Source organism: Halichoerus grypus, chromosome 1 (genome assembly GCF_964656455.1).
Source record: "Halichoerus grypus chromosome 1, mHalGry1.hap1.1, whole genome shotgun sequence".
Taxonomy (NCBI): Eukaryota; Metazoa; Chordata; class Mammalia; order Carnivora; family Phocidae; genus Halichoerus; species Halichoerus grypus.
This window is the reverse complement of record NC_135712.1, coordinates 48,543,025-48,559,447: the sequence shown is the minus strand read 5'-3', so window position 1 is coordinate 48,559,447 and position 16,423 is coordinate 48,543,025. Positions and strand designations below refer to the sequence as shown.

The window sequence follows — 16,423 nt, the reverse complement described above, 5'->3', positions numbered from 1 at the left end:
TCAAATTTCAGTGTCCATAAATATTTTTCAAATACAGCCATACTTATTTACCTATTGTCTATGGCTGCATTTACAGAACAATAGAGTATTCATAATTGAGACCATATGTGTCATTTTTACCACTTCAGATTGCTGCTACATACTACAAATCACCAAAACACATTTTTACTTGACACCATTTCAAGTGCCATGCATATCACCATACTGTGACATTTTATTATTTTTTATTACCAACATATACCTATCAAGCAAAACAAAAAAAAGAAAAAACTAGACTTAAAATATTCCATCTTTAAGATACAGTTAGATGTGGATTATTTTATCAAAATCACTGCAAAGCATTATGTTTATTATGCAATAACCATTATCTGTGCCTAAAGAATACAATATATATCTACCTTACCAGACTAACCAGCCATCACAATATTCCCAAATCACAGCAATCAATCAGGAAAGTTAGAAAAAGTTAATAGATATCTCATCATAGTAAAATTTCTTCAAAGAAAGAAAGAAAAAAGAAAGGAAGGCTGCTACCAAAGTGAGTTTTCAAGTGGCTCATTTATTAGCCAAGCAAGGAAAGTCATTTACTTTAAATGATGTTTGACTGCAGTCACTTAAGAAATGTATCCAGAAAAAATAAACTCGTTTAAGGCCATTAGCCTTTAGGTAAGAACAGCTGCTTTAAGTGTTAAAGCTCTGTGAGCAGCATTGATAGTCACTTTAAATTATTTAGTGAAGGAAAATTATTTTTAATGTTTTCCATGGCTCTTAATAAATGGACAGCTGTTATTGATACAGTTTATTTGTGCCTGTTTATTCAGAAAGTCAATGTTTGAAATGACTGAAGAATAGCCTCTATGAATCGCCTGCATGAAACAGGTGAGAATATTTTTAAAGAAGTTGAGAAAACACTAACTGATTACACCTGAAGTGAAATCAGCTATGATGTGTTACAACTTACGTAAGTAGAAAAAGGCTCAGCTTAACAGATTTACAGCACTTGTGAAAATGTAAGGTGTTAAATTCTATGGTTATAACATCATTGTATTATCAGTCAACAGGTACTTTGTGGAAAACATTTGAATCTACCGGTGTTATTGAACCAGTAGTGTTAACAATAAACTTCATTTGTTCTCATGGACTTCATTTGCTGTCAGTCCATGAATTCTTGTCAGAATTAGCAGCTGAATATCTGATTTGCCCTACCACACAGCATTTGATATTGTTTTATTGTGATTTTCTAAAAGATTTATTTATTTATTTATTTATTTATTTATTTATTTATTTAAGAGAGAGCATGAGAGCACAAGCTGGGAGAGGTGCAGACGGAGAAGGGGAGAATCTCAAGCAGACTCCCTGCTAAGCACGGAGCCCAGTGGGGGGCTCAGTGTCACAAACCTGAGATCATGAGCTGAGCTGAAACCAAGAGTGGGATGCTCAAAGGACTGAGCCACCCAGGTGCCCCTATAGGATTTTTTTTTAAGCTCAGGGTCAAGACTGAAATTTTTCTAAATGAAAAGACCCCCCCCAACCACTACTATGGAACACTGACAGAAAGGCTTTAAAATTCGTTTTGTCTACCCTCCACCTCTCCCAAAAAGAATTTCATTTTTCTCTTTAGTAGAAAATGAAGTCATTTACTCTTTCTCTTTGTTTTACAAAAACTCATACTCAATACTGTGATTATATTTAAATTTCATCAATGAAAATATTGTAAAAATTTGTTTCTCATTATATAAATACCTACATAATGTCCTCAATCTTGCCTGTTAGCCCACAAAGCCTAAAATATTTACTATTTGCAGACCTCTGTTTTATTTTTTTTAATTATTATTCTATCCAGTATTTTTTTTTAAAGATTTTATTTATTTGACAGAGACACAGCGAGAGTGGGAACACAAGCAGGGGGAGTGGGAAAGGGAGAAGCAGGCTTACCGCCCAGCAGGGAGCCCGATGCGGGGCTCCACCCCAGGACCCTGGGATCATGACCTGAGCCAAAGGCAGAGGCTTAACGACTGAGCCACCGAGGTGCCCCAGACCTCTGTTTTAGATGAAGTAAAATCTGAGTAGGAAGTTAGCCAGTGGAAGGGAGGAAAAATTTCCAGCCAAAGAAAATAGCTTGAGTACATGAGTGAGAACCAACAGAATATATGAAAAATAATAAGCAGTTACTACATACACACTGAACGATACAAACACGATGTTTTGTTCCTCTTGCATTTTTGAGCCAATTGGTAATACCAGTTTCTTCCAGAAGATGGCTCCCTTTAATTATTTTCCAACACCTTATTATGGAAAAATTTCCAATATATAGAAAATTTGAAAGAATTCTACAGTGAGCACTCAATACATATTTATTTTCCTTTCTTTTAAAGTAAAATCTATATACAATGAAATGTGCAAATCTTAATGAACATTCCCTGAGGTGTTGTGGTTTGTTTTTTTTTTTTTAAGACTTTATTTGAGTGGGGGAGAAGAGCAGAGGGAGAGGGACAAGCAGACTCAGTGCTGAGTGGGGAGCTGATGCAGGGTGGTGGTGGGGGGAGAGGGGCAGGAGGGTTTGATCCCACGACCCTGAGATCAGGACCTGAGACTTAATGAGCCACTTAGGCACCCTGGAACATTCCCTGAGTTTTGACAAACTGTGTAGTTAACCCAAAACCTAAACAGATATAGAACGTTACACAGAAAGTTCTCTTGTATACCTTCCCACTCAATCCTTCCCTTCCCACCCAGAAGCAACCACTCTTCTGATTTTTTCCCATCAAAAGTTAGTTTTGCGGGGCGCCTGGGTGGTTCAGTCGTTAAGCGCCTGCCTTCGGCTCAGGTCATGATCCCAGAGTCCTGGGATCAAGCCCCACATCGGGCTCCCTGCTGGGCGGGAAGCCTGCTTCTCCCTCTCCCACTCCCCCTGCTTGTATTCCCTCTCTCGCTGTGTCTCTCTCTGTCAAATAAATAAATAAAATCTTAAAAAAAAAAAAAAGTTTTGTATGATGTAGAACTTGATATATATAAAATCTTACAGTAAGGCATTTTTTTTGGTAAGGCTACTTCCACTTAGCATAATATTTTTGGTACTCATATGTTGATGTGTAAATCAAAAGTTCATTCCATTTTATTTCTGTGTAGTAGTCCATTGTATAAACATATATTATAGTTTGCTTATATGTTCACTTACTGATGGGGCTCTGCACTGTTTCCTGTTTTCCTGTATTTATTATGAATACAGCTGCTGTTCTTGTATAAAGTATTTAATTTTTTTTTTTAAGATTTATTTATTTGAGAGAGTGCACAGGAGTGGGGGGAGGAGCAGAGGAAAAGGGAGAGAATCTCAAGCAGACTTCCCACTGAACTTGAAGCCCAACTAGGGGCTTGATCCCATGACCCTGAGATCATGACCTAAGCAGAAGCCAAGAGCCAGATGCTTAACCAACTGAGCCACCTAGACGCCCCTATATTTTTAATTTTTTTTTTTAAGATTTTATTTATTTATTTGACAGAGAGAGAGAGCACAAACAGGCAGAGCTGCAGGGAGAAGGAGAAGCAGACTCCCTGCTGAGCAGAAAGCCCAATGTGGGGCTTGATCCCAGGGCCCTGGAATCATGACCCAAGCTGAAGACAGATCTTAAGTGACTAAGCCACCCAGGCACCCCTGTATTTTTAAAGTTTTATTTATTTAAGTAATCTCTATACCCAATGTGGGGCTCAAACTCATGACCCTGAGATCAAGAGTCATGGGCTCTTCCAACTGAGCAGGTGCCCCTAAAGTATTTTTTTACTTAAAAACTTTTTTAAATTACAGAATAATACAAATGGTGCTTACCCTTCCTATTTTCCAGGATTGAATTGTGGGACTTAAATCTTTCTATCCCAAAGCACATTATAATTGTTTGAAACTTTTTATTAGGGAAAAGTATTTAAAAGAGTCAGGCGCCTGGGTGCCCCATGTAGGGCTCCCTGCTCAGCGGGGAGTCTGCTCCTCCCTCTGCCTGCAGCTCCCCCAGCTTGTGCTCTCTCTCTGATAGATAAATAAAATCTTAAATAAGTAAATAAATAATAAAAAATAATAAAAGGGTACATAACAATGTACAGACTATTTTAATGAACTCTCCTACCCAACACCAGCTTCAACTCTTATCCAGTCCCTGGTCATTTTTTCATCCATGCCCTTACCCACTGGCTGCTCTCTCATTTTAAAACAAATCCCAACCATCATGCTATTTCATCTATAAATATTTAGTATGTATCTCGAAATATAAGAACACTTTTTTTTTTAAGATTTTATTTACTTATTTGACAGAGAGAGACACAGCGAGAGAGGGAACACGAGCAGGGGGAGTGGGAGAGGGAGAAGCAGGCTTCCCGCTGAGCAGGGAGCCCGATGTGGGGCTCGATCCCAGCACTCTGGGATCACGACCTGAGCTGAAGGCAGACGCTTAACGACTGAGCCACCCAGGCGCCCCAACAACACTTTTCTAAAAAATTAAACATGATCACAGTAAAATTAGAACACCTAAAGGATTAACAGTACATTTTAATATCATCAAAAATCAAATCGGGGGCGCCTGGGTGACTCAGTCGTTAAACGTCTGCCTTTGGCTCAGATCATGATCCCAGGGTGCTGGGATCGAGCCCCGCATCGAGCTCCTGCTCAGCAGGAAGCCTGCTTCTCCCTCTCCCACTCCCCCTACTTGTGTTCCTTCTCTTGCTGTGTCTCTCTCTGTCAAATAAATAAATAAAATCTTTAAAAAAAAAAAATCCAATCAGTATTCAAATTACCCCCAAGGTCTGTCTAGCGTGTTTGTTCAAATCAGGCCTCAAATAAGACCCATACATTGCAACTGGTTGAAGAAGTTCTTAAATTTCTTTTAATCTAGGCGCCTAGGTGGCTCAGTCGGTTAAGTGTCTGCCTTCAGCTCAGGTCATGATCCCAGAGTCCTGGGATGGAGTCCTGCATCGGGCTCCCTGGGAGCCTGCTTCTCCCTCTCTCTGTCTCTTATGAATAAATAAATAAAATCTTTAAAGAAAAATTCAAGTTGTGGGGCGCCTGTGTGGTTCAGTCGTTAAGCGTCTGCCTTCGGCTCAGGTCGCGATCCCGGGACCCTGGGATGGAGCCCCGCATCGGGCTCCCTGCTCGGCGGGAGGCCTGCGTCTCCCTCTCCCACTCCCCCTGCTGTGTTGCCTCTCTCGCTGTGTCTCTCTCTGTCAAATAAATAAATAAAATCTTTTTTTTTAAAGATTTTATTTATTTGTCAAATAAAATCTTTTTTTGAAGATGTTATTTATTTGTCAAATAAATAAATAAAATCTTTTTTAAAATTTAAAAGAATTTATTTTATTTATTTGTCAAATAAATAAATAAAATCTTTTTTTTTTAAGATTTTATTTATTTGACAGAGAGAGACACAGCGAGAGAGGGAAAACAAGCAGGGGGAGTGGGAGAGGGAGAAGCAGGCCTCCCGCCGAGCAGGGACCCCGATGCGGGGCTCCAACCCAGGGTCCCGGGATCGCGACCTGAGCCGAAGGCAGACGCTTAACGACTGAGCCACCCAGGCGCCCCAATAAATAAAATCTTTTTTTTTTTTTTAAAGATTTTATTTATTTTTGACAGAGAGAGAGTGTACAAGCAGGGGAAGCAACAGGCAGAGGGAGAGGGAGAAGCAGGCCCCCCGCTGAGCAGGGAGCCCGATGCGGGGCTCGATCCCAGGACCCTGGGATCATGACCTGAACCGAAGGCAGACGCCCAACGACTGAGCCACCCAGGCGCCCCCTAAATAAAATCTTAAAAAAAAAAAATTCAAGTTGTGCAACCAATGCAGCTGCACAGGGCCTAACACTCAGGAGCATCCCACACCTGGGGTTTAATACCCTGCATTTGCTGTTTCGGATAGCCATAATGGTATCTTTTGAATCTGTGTTCTGTAAGTGAAGTACAATGGGAATAATAGCGCATGTGCCTGGGGCTTGAAGCCTCAGCTCACAGGCGGTCCACTTCCCGCTGCTTCCTCACTTTCTAGGGATGGGTTTGGAGAGTGGCTGGTTCTGCAGTTTGCTGCCGCGCATTCCGCAAGCAGCTTGATGCCCACCCCCATCCAGGACCCAGGTACATAACACATCCCAGGGGATTGCCCATTCTCTGTGGGTTAGGCCAGGAATACAGTGTAAGGAGATGGCCAGATTGACAGCGCCTCCCTCACCACCACCCCCAGGGTGGGGGTGGGGGGGGGCATAACACGTTGGTCCAGAACCTCACAGTAGGGGCAACCCAAGAGATGGCTGGGCCTCATGTGTTCCAGTACATGCATCAAGTCACAAGGCAGGTCCCTGGGCACCTGTGAGGGACTGCACATCCCTAGCGAATGTCCTTGCCTAAGGGAGCATGACATTAAACAGCAAATGAAAAAACACCATAAAACGTCAAGAGATAGATTACTGAAGAAAGGAAACAGCTTAATATTTTATACCTTTATCCTGCTATTTGAAAAGGGGGGTCCCACTTTCATTTTACACTGGGTCCTGAAAATTATTTGTGCAGGTAGTCCTATCCATAGGCTCTAATTTCTCTTTTCCTTTCAATTCACGTATTGTTGAAGAAGTTAAGTCATCCTGCAGATGCCAGTTGCATCCCTGTGGAATTGTTTCACATGTTTCTGTCCCCTATATATCATATAATTGGTAGTTAGATATATGAAGACTTGATTAGATTTAGATTTTAAAGTATACTTCATAATTATTAATTTTAATAATTCTTCATAATTTTATTTTTTTAAGTAATCTCTACACCCAATGTGGGGCTCAAACTCATGACCCCAAGATCAAGAGTCACATGTTCTACCAACTGAACCAGCTAGGTATCCCATTAATGCTTCATAATTTTAAAGAAAGCTTCATAGTTTTTAATGCCATATAGTTTTTAAACCTAGTCATTTTCTAATCTAGTTACTAGGCATTCCTTTCAAAGCCTTCCCTGAAGTCAATGCCTGAAAGTCTTCGGATTAACCAGCCTTCCAGGAACTATGGTGGTAGATTCTAAAAAGGCACATCCCTCCCACACCTGAGAAGAGAATGCTATGGGCAGAAACACTAAAAAGGGGGCTGAGTCACTCCAAAGGCATTCATGTTTACAGTCCTGTCATTGTCTTACTGGAACTTTATGTGGCTTTTAGCACTGTCAAAACTCTTCCATAGGCTTCTCTGAAGTGACTATCATGGACTCTATTTCCTTTGACCTCATCTGCTCAGCCTCCTTCAGATGATTTTCCCTCCATTCCCTTGTCCCTTAAATACTGGTATTTCTGGATTCTTTTTTGCTGATTCACTCTAGTCACTCTTTCTGGGGGTGGTAGACACAGAGATGCAATATCCAGATCCCTCTTCAAGCAAGAGCTTGCTGCCAAACAGTGGACATTGATCATTGTCACTGGCATCCCCACCTATCAGTAGGATCTGGCTCAGCTACTGAGAACCACCTTACTTGGGTCATGATCTCTCTGGGGCAACACACATCTGGTGATAAGGTGGGAGTATAAATGGGTTGATTATTTGGCCAAACATGGAATACTCTGACAGGCAATAATTGTTCCAGAGCTCCTGCTGGGGATAACTGAGGTTTAGTTGGGCCAGTAATTTATTTAACTTCTGCCTCATATTGCTTTCTCCCCTCTCCTTTCACAGGACTTGATCCCTAATAAACATCTTGCATCCTAAACGCAGTCTCAGGAAATGCTTCCAAAGAAGTCAGCCTGTAACACTAGGTGATATCATCACACATATTCTATCACCTATATGTCCATTACTCTTAAAATATATCCTATTCCAAACACTCCTTTGAACTTGTTTAACTTCCTAAAACATACCACCTTAATGTACTATAGGCATCTGGAGCCCTGACTTTGCAAAATTGGCCCTTTCCCCCACAAACATGCTCCTTTCTCTATCTGTCCTTTTGACAAATGATATCATTATTCACTAAGTTCTCATCTTCACAATTTCCTTACCTCCTCTATTAACTATCCATTGCTACGTCAACAAAGTATTCCTAAACATAGTAGTTTAAAACAACAAACATTTGTGATCTCATAGTTTCTATGGGATAGGAATTCAAGAGGGTTTATCTGAGTGGAAACAGAAGAGCAAGGAACATGTTCTGCCACTGAGCTTCCAGAGTCTAGAGCAAGGATATGTTGATTTCAGCCCAATGTTATTCATTTTAGACTTCTGGCCTGCAGAACCAAAAGAATGTATTTCTGAACTTTTAAGCTACCAAGTGTGTAGTAATTTGTTACAGCGACCACAAAAAACTAACAGCAAGTAAGTATATGTAAAAGATGAAGATGCAATGAACAGAAGAATGCTCTGTTCTCAGGAGCTATAGGAGGCTGAGAAGAAGGCCAACTTTGGTTCAGTATTGCTCCATAAGAAAATAAATGAGAAGGAAGGACAGCTGAGCCTTTTTCCTATAAAAAAGAAGGTAATGGGGTGCCTGGGTGGCTCAACTGCTTAAGTGTCCAACTCTTGGTCTCAGCTCAGGTCTTGAGCTCAGGGTTGTAAGTTCAAGCCCTGCATTAGGCTCCAAATAAAAAAATAAAAGAGAATGTAAGGATAAAGTCACCAAAAATTTATGGATGGTGTTGGAAGCTGTGTCTTATGACACTATATAAAATACTTTTAGGGTCTTCTGTATACCTTCTTCTTATTCTAAGAGTATTTGAGCACAATTTAAGGTGTGATACACACAATGTGTTACAAAGAACCCTGAGAGGCCAGCTCAAGAATGCCCTCTAAGAAAGAGTAAAAGAGCTAAATCTCTAAGATCTGGTTTTCTGCTTTTCCTCCACAGAGCTACTCAGGCCAAACTTAATTTTGAAGACCAATAAAATAAAATCTTCCTAAAATGCTTGGGAAGGTACTATAAATTCTGGGGTTCTGTGTACCAAATTCCTGCTTATAAATCTTCGCTCCATCCTCTACTCATATCCAGCTGTGCCTTGGAGCCTGTAGAAGCCAGGTGGTTTTCTTCTCTTTCTTTTTTTCTTTAATGATCAAACATTAATCAGCAGTGATTTAAAACCAAGAGAACTATACAGAGTGTCAGAGTTGACTAAGTTCACCAAGCCATGGAAGCCTGAGGCATCCATTTGCCTATAGTCTATTTAGACAATGTCTTCCAAGTATACCAGATATTCTGAAAAGCTGGTCAGAGTTGGTCAGACTGTCAAATTCCTCCTCTTTGCTTTTCAATTCCATGCTGATCTCTATCAATTCTTTTTTTTTTATTTATTTTATTTTTCACCCAAGGTGGAGTTCAAACTCACAATCCTAAGATCAAGAGTAGCATGCTCCACTGACTGAGCCAGCCAGGCGCCCATTAACCCATTCTTGAGACTGGTTCCAACATAACTGTACAGCTTTCTTAGCATCACTCAGCCACGTTATCAGACTTTACAAATCTTTTCAACTACCTACTAAAAGATCCTTTTTAACGATTTTTTTTTTTAATTTATTTATTTGACAGCGAGCACAAGTAGGGAGCAGCAGGCAGAGGCAGAGGGAGAAGCAGGCTCCCCACCCAGCAGGGAGCCCCATGCGGGACTCGATTCTGTGATTCCAGGATCATGACCTGAGCCGAAGGCAGAGCTTTAACGACTGAGCCACCCAGGCGCCCTAAGTGAGCAGTTTATATAGGCAGCATTAATCAATCATTACATTTTGTTTCCTAGTCAAACACGCCAACACACAATTCAAGGATTATCTCTTGCCACTTCCCAACATATGCTAGTTTCTAGCGTTACATAAGGGCTCAAGCGATTGAAGCATTGGCCCTCCCAGTGGGCTTGGCCAGAGCTCCCTTTCCCAAACCTACAGACAAAAGCTTTGCCCTTCTCTGTGCAACCACCCGCCCCTGGCTGCAATAAGCTAGAAGTTGAAACCTAGCTCTTCCCAGACAGGCAGTTGTCATTTCGCAGTGCTTCAGCGGTTACTTAATAGGGATTTTGTAAACTGAATAATGTATGTAAATGATTTAGCGTAATTCCTGGCACAGAAAGAGAAATCAGTGAACGTTAATCATAATTAATGTAAGGCGCCGTCATGGACAATTCGATTAGCAAGGCGTGGGAGACAGTTCAGATGTCATTACTATTTTCCAAAGGTGAAACGATTAAAATTTAATTTTGCTGGTTGAGGAAATGGGCCAACACGGAAAGCAAAATGTGACTTTAAGTTTTACCTGTGGGTATTGTCTGTAGGTCACTAAACTACATAGAGTTCACATTCTGTGCAGCAGGACGATGGCTCTAGGACACTTGACCGCGGGAGCAAGAAGGAATCAGAAAACAACCACTCGCCTGCCTAAGCTACAGTCAACTTTTCTCTCGCTCCCAGAACTGGCTCCTCCTCCAGAGGAAGGAGGCCGCCGTGATAGACGTCATCACCGAGCGCCGGGGTTAGAGAAGGGAATTGGGGGAGGAGATTGCCCTACTGCCTTATAAGGCTTCTTCCCATGATCCTCTCTTTCTCTTCACCATCTTTCCTTCTTCTCGGCTACCGCCGCTATGAAGTGAGCAAGAGCCCTAGTCCCCAATCCGTTTCCATCTTCGGGCACAGCACCTCTCCCGCGGCCTGGGCTTGGCTTCTCCTTGCCGCAGACACCCTCCCTAATGGGCTTTCGCTTTTTGTTACAGGGTCGAGCTGTGCAGTTTCAGTGGGTACAAGATTTACCCCGGACATGGCAGGCGCTACGCCAGGACCGACGGGAAGGTGAAAGGCCGCGTCGCCCAAACTCAGCTTGTGCTCTTACGAGGAGAGACCGGTCTAATTCGGTCTAAGCGTGTTCATTTACCGCATCGTTCTTGGTCCCTGCAAGGCTTGTTTCGGGGACCGTATGTGCAATGGTTGTTAGGATCAGAAGCCTCTAAGTGAACCGCTCTTGAGGTTTGATCTAGTGTGAGTCAGGTCGGAAATGAGGAGTTTGGGTAACTCAGATGTCCCGGGAGATGGACCACCGAAGTATCTGGCCGTTTTATGGGCACTAGATCCTCTTAATCCCGGTAGGGACCGGAGCTAGATGCCTCCTGGCATTTTATACCCCGCCCTTCCCTGCGCTGTGAGCTGAGGTTTCCCTGCTTTCTCTGTAAGGACAAACCTCAGAGGCCTTGGTGGTGCCACCCAGTTCCCTGCCAGTTGTGTGACACGAGCCTGTTGGTCTCTGGACCCAATGAGGGGAGAGAACTAGAGTACTAAGAGATCCAGCTCAGCCTCCTGCGTTGAGTAGGTGACTACTTTGAACTCGCTTCTACAGGTTTTCCAGTTTCTTAACGCAAAATGCGAATCCGCATTCCTTTCCAAGAGGAATCCTCGGCAGATAAACTGGACTGTCCTCTACAGAAGAAAGCACAAAAAGGGACAGTCGGTAAGTAAAACGCAGTTTGATCTTGTGGGGCTCTTAAGTTTAAACTGAGCATCAGTTGCTGCTCTGTAAAATTGTAAATGAGACAGTCTGTGTAAGCGCTCTTAAGCTGTAAAGCATCAGTGAAGTGAAAATGACTGATAAGTCTCCTTATACATCTTGAAGTGAAAATGACTGATAAGTCTCATACATCTTAGGCTCGGCTCACAGGAATGTCGGGTTGAACTTTGAAAGCATCCCCTTGCCAGAGTTCTATAAATTATACTATGCACACTTGAGTTATAAGGCACTGTGGAAGTAATTAAGGGGTTCCGGTGGGTAGAAATTAATAGCATGGTAACTTGGTTTTGAGTATGTTTATAGGATTAGTCCTAAGGGATATCAGTGGAATCTTACAGCATACTAGTTCTCAAGACTGAATGTTTTTTGAAGCGCTCTTTAGCTTGATGGAGATTTTTGAGGAAAGGTTTTAGTGCCATGGCAGTAGGATTCGTATTCAGGAGGCTTGGAATATTTTAGTGAACACCTGGGTGAAAGACATCACTAGGTGTTGTGAGAGTTCAGAGGAAGGGAACATTTATTTCTGACTTAAAAGTAGATTTGACACACCCATTGGATAGTCCTTTATCCAAAAACGGGGTGGGGGGATTACCAGTGTTACGAGGATGTGGAGAAATTAGAACCTTTGTGCATTGCTGAATGTGAGATGCTACAAGCACTGTGGAAATGGTTTCACAGTTTCTCAAAAAGTTAAATGCAACTATATCCAGCAACTGCACTTCTAGGAATATACCCAAGAAAACTGTAAACAGGAACTTAACACAGATAATTTCTATGCTCATGTTCATAGCACTGTTACTCACAATAGCCAAAAGATGGAAATGGCCCATAAGTGAGTGAATAGATAACAAGATGTTACATACATACGATGGAATATTACTCGGCTTTAAAAAGCTGGTAACTAGCCAATATGGATGAACCTTGAAGACATTATGCCAAATGAAATAAGCCAGACACAGAAGTACAAATATTACATGATTCCATCTTTATGGGGTACCTATAGTGGCAAATTCATAGAGACAAAGTAGAGGTTATCAGAGGCTGGGCAGGGGAAGGGAGGAATGGTGGGGGGTTGTTATTTAATGGATGTGGAGTTCGGAATGATGAAAAAGTTACAAAGATGGATAGTGGTGGTAGTTGCACACAACATTGTGAATGTACTTAATGCCACTGAGTTATACACTTAATAAATGCTTTAAGATGGCTAATGTTACGTATCTTTTATTAGCAAAAGTTGGAATTGTACTGTCTTGATCCTGGACATTCCCTACTACTTAGTAGCTTTCCTGTCATAAATCATTTTCCAATTGACTATTTCTTCCATTGACAGTACTTTAGGTAAAAATAAAATAGGTGAGTTGAGATTTGATAATTTTTTTTTCCAGAAGTAAATTGTTTACTATAAAGTCTTATTGAAATCACTTTTGAAGTGGGGCGCCTAGGTGGCTCAGTGGGTTAAGCGTCCACCTCCTGGTTCCCACTCAGGTCATGGTCTCATGGTTGTGGAATTGAGCCCTACTGGGCTCTGAGCACAGACCTTGCTTCGGATTCTCCCTCCCTCCCCCTCTGCCACACACGTGCCCCCTCCCCTTTCTCTCAAATTTTTTTTAAATCACTTTTGAAGTACCATCTTCGAAAAGTTTGACTTTTGTCTTTTTAAAGTAGTAAAAAATGGCCAGGATTTGTGAGAGAATTTAACCAATCTATAATTGGAAAATTACTGCCTATTGCAGTATTTTACATATATTCTTTATATCTTTTCAAATGATTGCATGAATTATTTTTGTTGAATATTGCTATGATCTGAATGTATACCCCCAAAATTGAGATGGTGAAATCTAACCCCCAAAGTGATGATATTAAGAGGTGTGACCTTTGGGAGGCTCTCCCCTCAGGAATGGGAATAGTGTCCTTATTAAAAAAAAATGCTGTTTATCAGGTGCTCGGTCTGGTATTTTGTTGTAGCAGCCTAAGTGCACCAAGACAAATAAATAAAATTTTAAGATTGTGTTTCCCATGTTCATGAAGCAAGGTTTATAAGTACACTCCCATCTTTTTGTTTTGTAGGAAGAAATTCAAAAGAAAAGAACCCGCCGTGCAGTTAAATTCCAGAGGGCCATCACTGGTGCATCTCTTGCTGATATAATGGCCAAGAGGAATCAGAAACCTGAAGTTAGGAAGGCACAACGAGAACAGGCCATCAGGTGAGGAAGCCTTCATTACGAGCATTTCAGCTGTTGGGATGGATTATGTTGTTTGCATTTATAGGCATAGGAATCTAATTTGATGTTATTTTGTGTTTTGATACTTGCGTCTATAAAGAAATTGCCAATCATAAATATTGAAGTTTAATAATGCAGAAGTTTATAATATACTATATACTTAATGATTTGTTGAAATTCTGTATGCAGTTAAAGCTACTGCACAATTTCTAATCTATGTTAAGCTGACTTGGTGGTTAATGACATTTATTGACAAACCCTTTGGATTTATACAAATAATTGCAATGGGGAAGGAATAGATAATTCTTTCCCAAAACACTCTAGCTCCTTGTTACTAAACTGCGCTCTTAAGGAGTAAAGCACTTTGCCTTAAGTTATTTTTAACTCCACAGGGCTGCCAAGGAAGCAAAAAAGGCTAAGCAAGCATCTAAAAAGACAGCCATGGCTGCTGCTAAGGTAATTGTGAGATTGTCTTGGATTTCTTATTTAAAATAACAGGAGGGGCCCTGGCTGGCTTACTCGTTAGAGCATGTGACTCTGGATCTTGGGATTGTGAGCTCAAGCTCAAGTTGGGTGTAGAGATTACTTAAAAATAGATTAATAAAAGGAAAATTTATTTTTAATCCAAATGGTTAATTTGGTTAATGAAAGTTTCAAGTTTTTAAGAAATTTAGTGCAAGGCTCCAATGAAAATGATGTTCATAACTGGTTTCTGGGTGTGTGATTTCAGAGGTCCCTCTGCCAGACAAAAATTGGGAAAGGAGAAAATAAAGGTGGCTTTTGTTTTTAAAGTTTATTTTGAAAAGTTTTCAATAATAGTACAGAGTTTGCCCAGGTTTTCTCAGTGTTACCAGTTTAGATAACCATAGTAAAATTTCAAAGCCATTGATCTCAGGTGACTAATAATGTCCTTTTTCTGTTCTAAGGATACAATTCAGGATCCCACACTGCATTTAGTTGTGTCTCCTCACTTAACCCCCGCTCCATTCTATGACGATATCTTTGTCTTTCATTTACATATATAGAAGTGGACTTTAAACTTCTCGGGGAGGGTAACTTTTAAGAAAAATATTAGGAATGTAGTTAAATAATGGAAAACCTAGAATACACAGAGAATCTGGACATGAGAAAGAGGTGATTTAAAAAGTTGCATGGAATAATGCCACATAACATGTTATCTTTTTATAGGCTCCCACGAAGGCAGCACCTAAGCAAAAGATTGTGAAGCCTGTGAAGGTTTCTGCACCCCGAGTTGGCGGAAAACGCTAAGTTGGTGGATCAGATTTTTAAATAAATATCTGACTATAACTAGATTGTGGTGGTGGTTTTTATTCTCAAAACACAACATTGGGCCTACATGTAATAGCTGAACTAAATCTTTTTAATGAATTATTTTCTTGGTGAGTTACCCTTTTCCATGGTAGACACATTTTGTATTGGGCTTGCCTTTTGTTCACTGGTACTTCACCTCTTACCATTAGTTGATAGCTGAGTTAAAAGTGCTTAAAACTTCAACTGTACTATTAATCTCCTCTTGCTTACAGAAAATAAGCTTAAATGAAGAGTACAACTTCATTAGCACCTGAGTAGAATATTTGCTTACAAATTTCCAAGATAGTTTGTTGAGCTGAAAATTAGAACCATAGTTAAAATTGCAAAAAAACAGTAGCCTGATGTTCAAGAAAGACTTGTGTGTAAAATGTGATAAGGAAGAGTAATAATTTATGCTAAGAATAGGCTTGCACTGGGGTGCCTGCATGGCTCAGTCAGTTAAGCAGTTAAGTGTCTGCCTTTGGCTCAGGTCAAGGGATTGAGCCCTGCACTGGGCTCCCTGCTCAGCGGGGAGCCTGCTTCTGCCCCTCCCCCCCCATGTCCCCGCTTGCTGTGCTTGTGCTCTCTCTCGAATAAATACATAGATAATTTTTTAAAGATTTTATTTAGTCGAGAGAGAGCACATGAGAGGGGGGAGGGTCAGAGGGAGAAGCAGACTCCCTGCTGAGCAGGGAGCCCAATGCAGGACTCGATCCTGGGACTCCAGGATCATGACCTGAGCCGAAGGCAGTCGCTTAACTGAGCCACCCAGGGGCCCAGTACATAGAAAATTAAAAAAAAAAAAAGACTAGGCTTGCACTTGGTTGAAAGTAGATCATCTTGTGTACCACACTGCCAAGTTGGAAGACAACAGTGAACAAGCCACATCCTCGTTTGAGAAACATGTTTTTACACATAGAATACTTAGGTGAAGGTAAAAATCACACATCCCACACCCTCCACACACACACACCTACATTCTATCCAAGGTGATAGAACTAATTGTTCTGTCTAGGTGATGTTAAATTCAGGCATTGTACTAGGTGTTGGGAATAAATAGAATAGTCCTTTTGGGGGACTTGAAAACTAAAAATATTTGTAAAATCAATTTTAAAAATATGCAAGATATATTGGCTCTTGCTTAGAAACTAAGATCTTTTGTGGTGTTTTATGAAATTACAGGGAAAAAAAACCATTAGCTATGAACGAGGAAAGCTTAACCAATCAAAATACCCAACTTGAATTCAGAGCTATAGATTTCTAAATTTTGGACACAAAATCTTATTTAAATAAGTGCTTTTCTGATTTACACATCTTAATAAAATGAAACTGCCAATTCTGATTACCTTTGATTACTGGGTAGCCTGCTGTCCAGCAGGAGCTAGTAAAACCCAAATACCTGGTTCTGGGAGGATGGCAACTC

The 16,423-nt window shown here is 40.9% G+C and overlaps 2 protein-coding genes across 2 annotated transcripts in view; one reads left to right on the top strand and one right to left on the bottom strand.

The window, feature by feature from the left end:
- Nucleotides 1-10,522, bottom strand: part of CEP97 (centrosomal protein 97) — a 43,897-nt gene extending 33,375 nt beyond the window's left edge. Inside the window, exon 1 of the mRNA XM_036114262.2 lies at nt 10,229-10,522. The gene's annotated coding sequence lies outside the window, so the exon portion shown is untranslated. The remainder of the gene's footprint in view (nt 1-10,228) is intronic.
- RPL24 (ribosomal protein L24) lies at nt 10,451-15,000 on the top strand. Its single transcript, XM_036114265.2, has 6 exons — nt 10,451-10,558; nt 10,683-10,758; nt 11,300-11,410; nt 13,535-13,671; nt 14,082-14,145; nt 14,878-15,000. The coding sequence occupies exons 1-6, from the start codon at nt 10,554-10,556 to the stop codon at nt 14,956-14,958; spliced, it is 474 nt and encodes a 157-aa protein (XP_035970158.1). The 5' UTR covers nt 10,451-10,553; the 3' UTR covers nt 14,959-15,000.
- The last annotated feature ends 1,423 nt before the right edge of the window (nt 15,001-16,423 follow it).

What these genes read in the sequence shown, in the direction of transcription:
- RPL24 (XM_036114265.2), top strand. An exon ending in ACGCCAGGACCGACGGGAAG is followed by an intron (nt 10,759 to 11,299) that starts GTGAAAGGCCGC and finishes TCGCTTCTACAG; the next exon opens with GTTTTCCAGTTTCTTAACGC. An exon ending in CAGCCATGGCTGCTGCTAAG is followed by an intron (nt 14,146 to 14,877) that starts GTAATTGTGAGA and finishes ATCTTTTTATAG; the next exon opens with GCTCCCACGAAGGCAGCACC.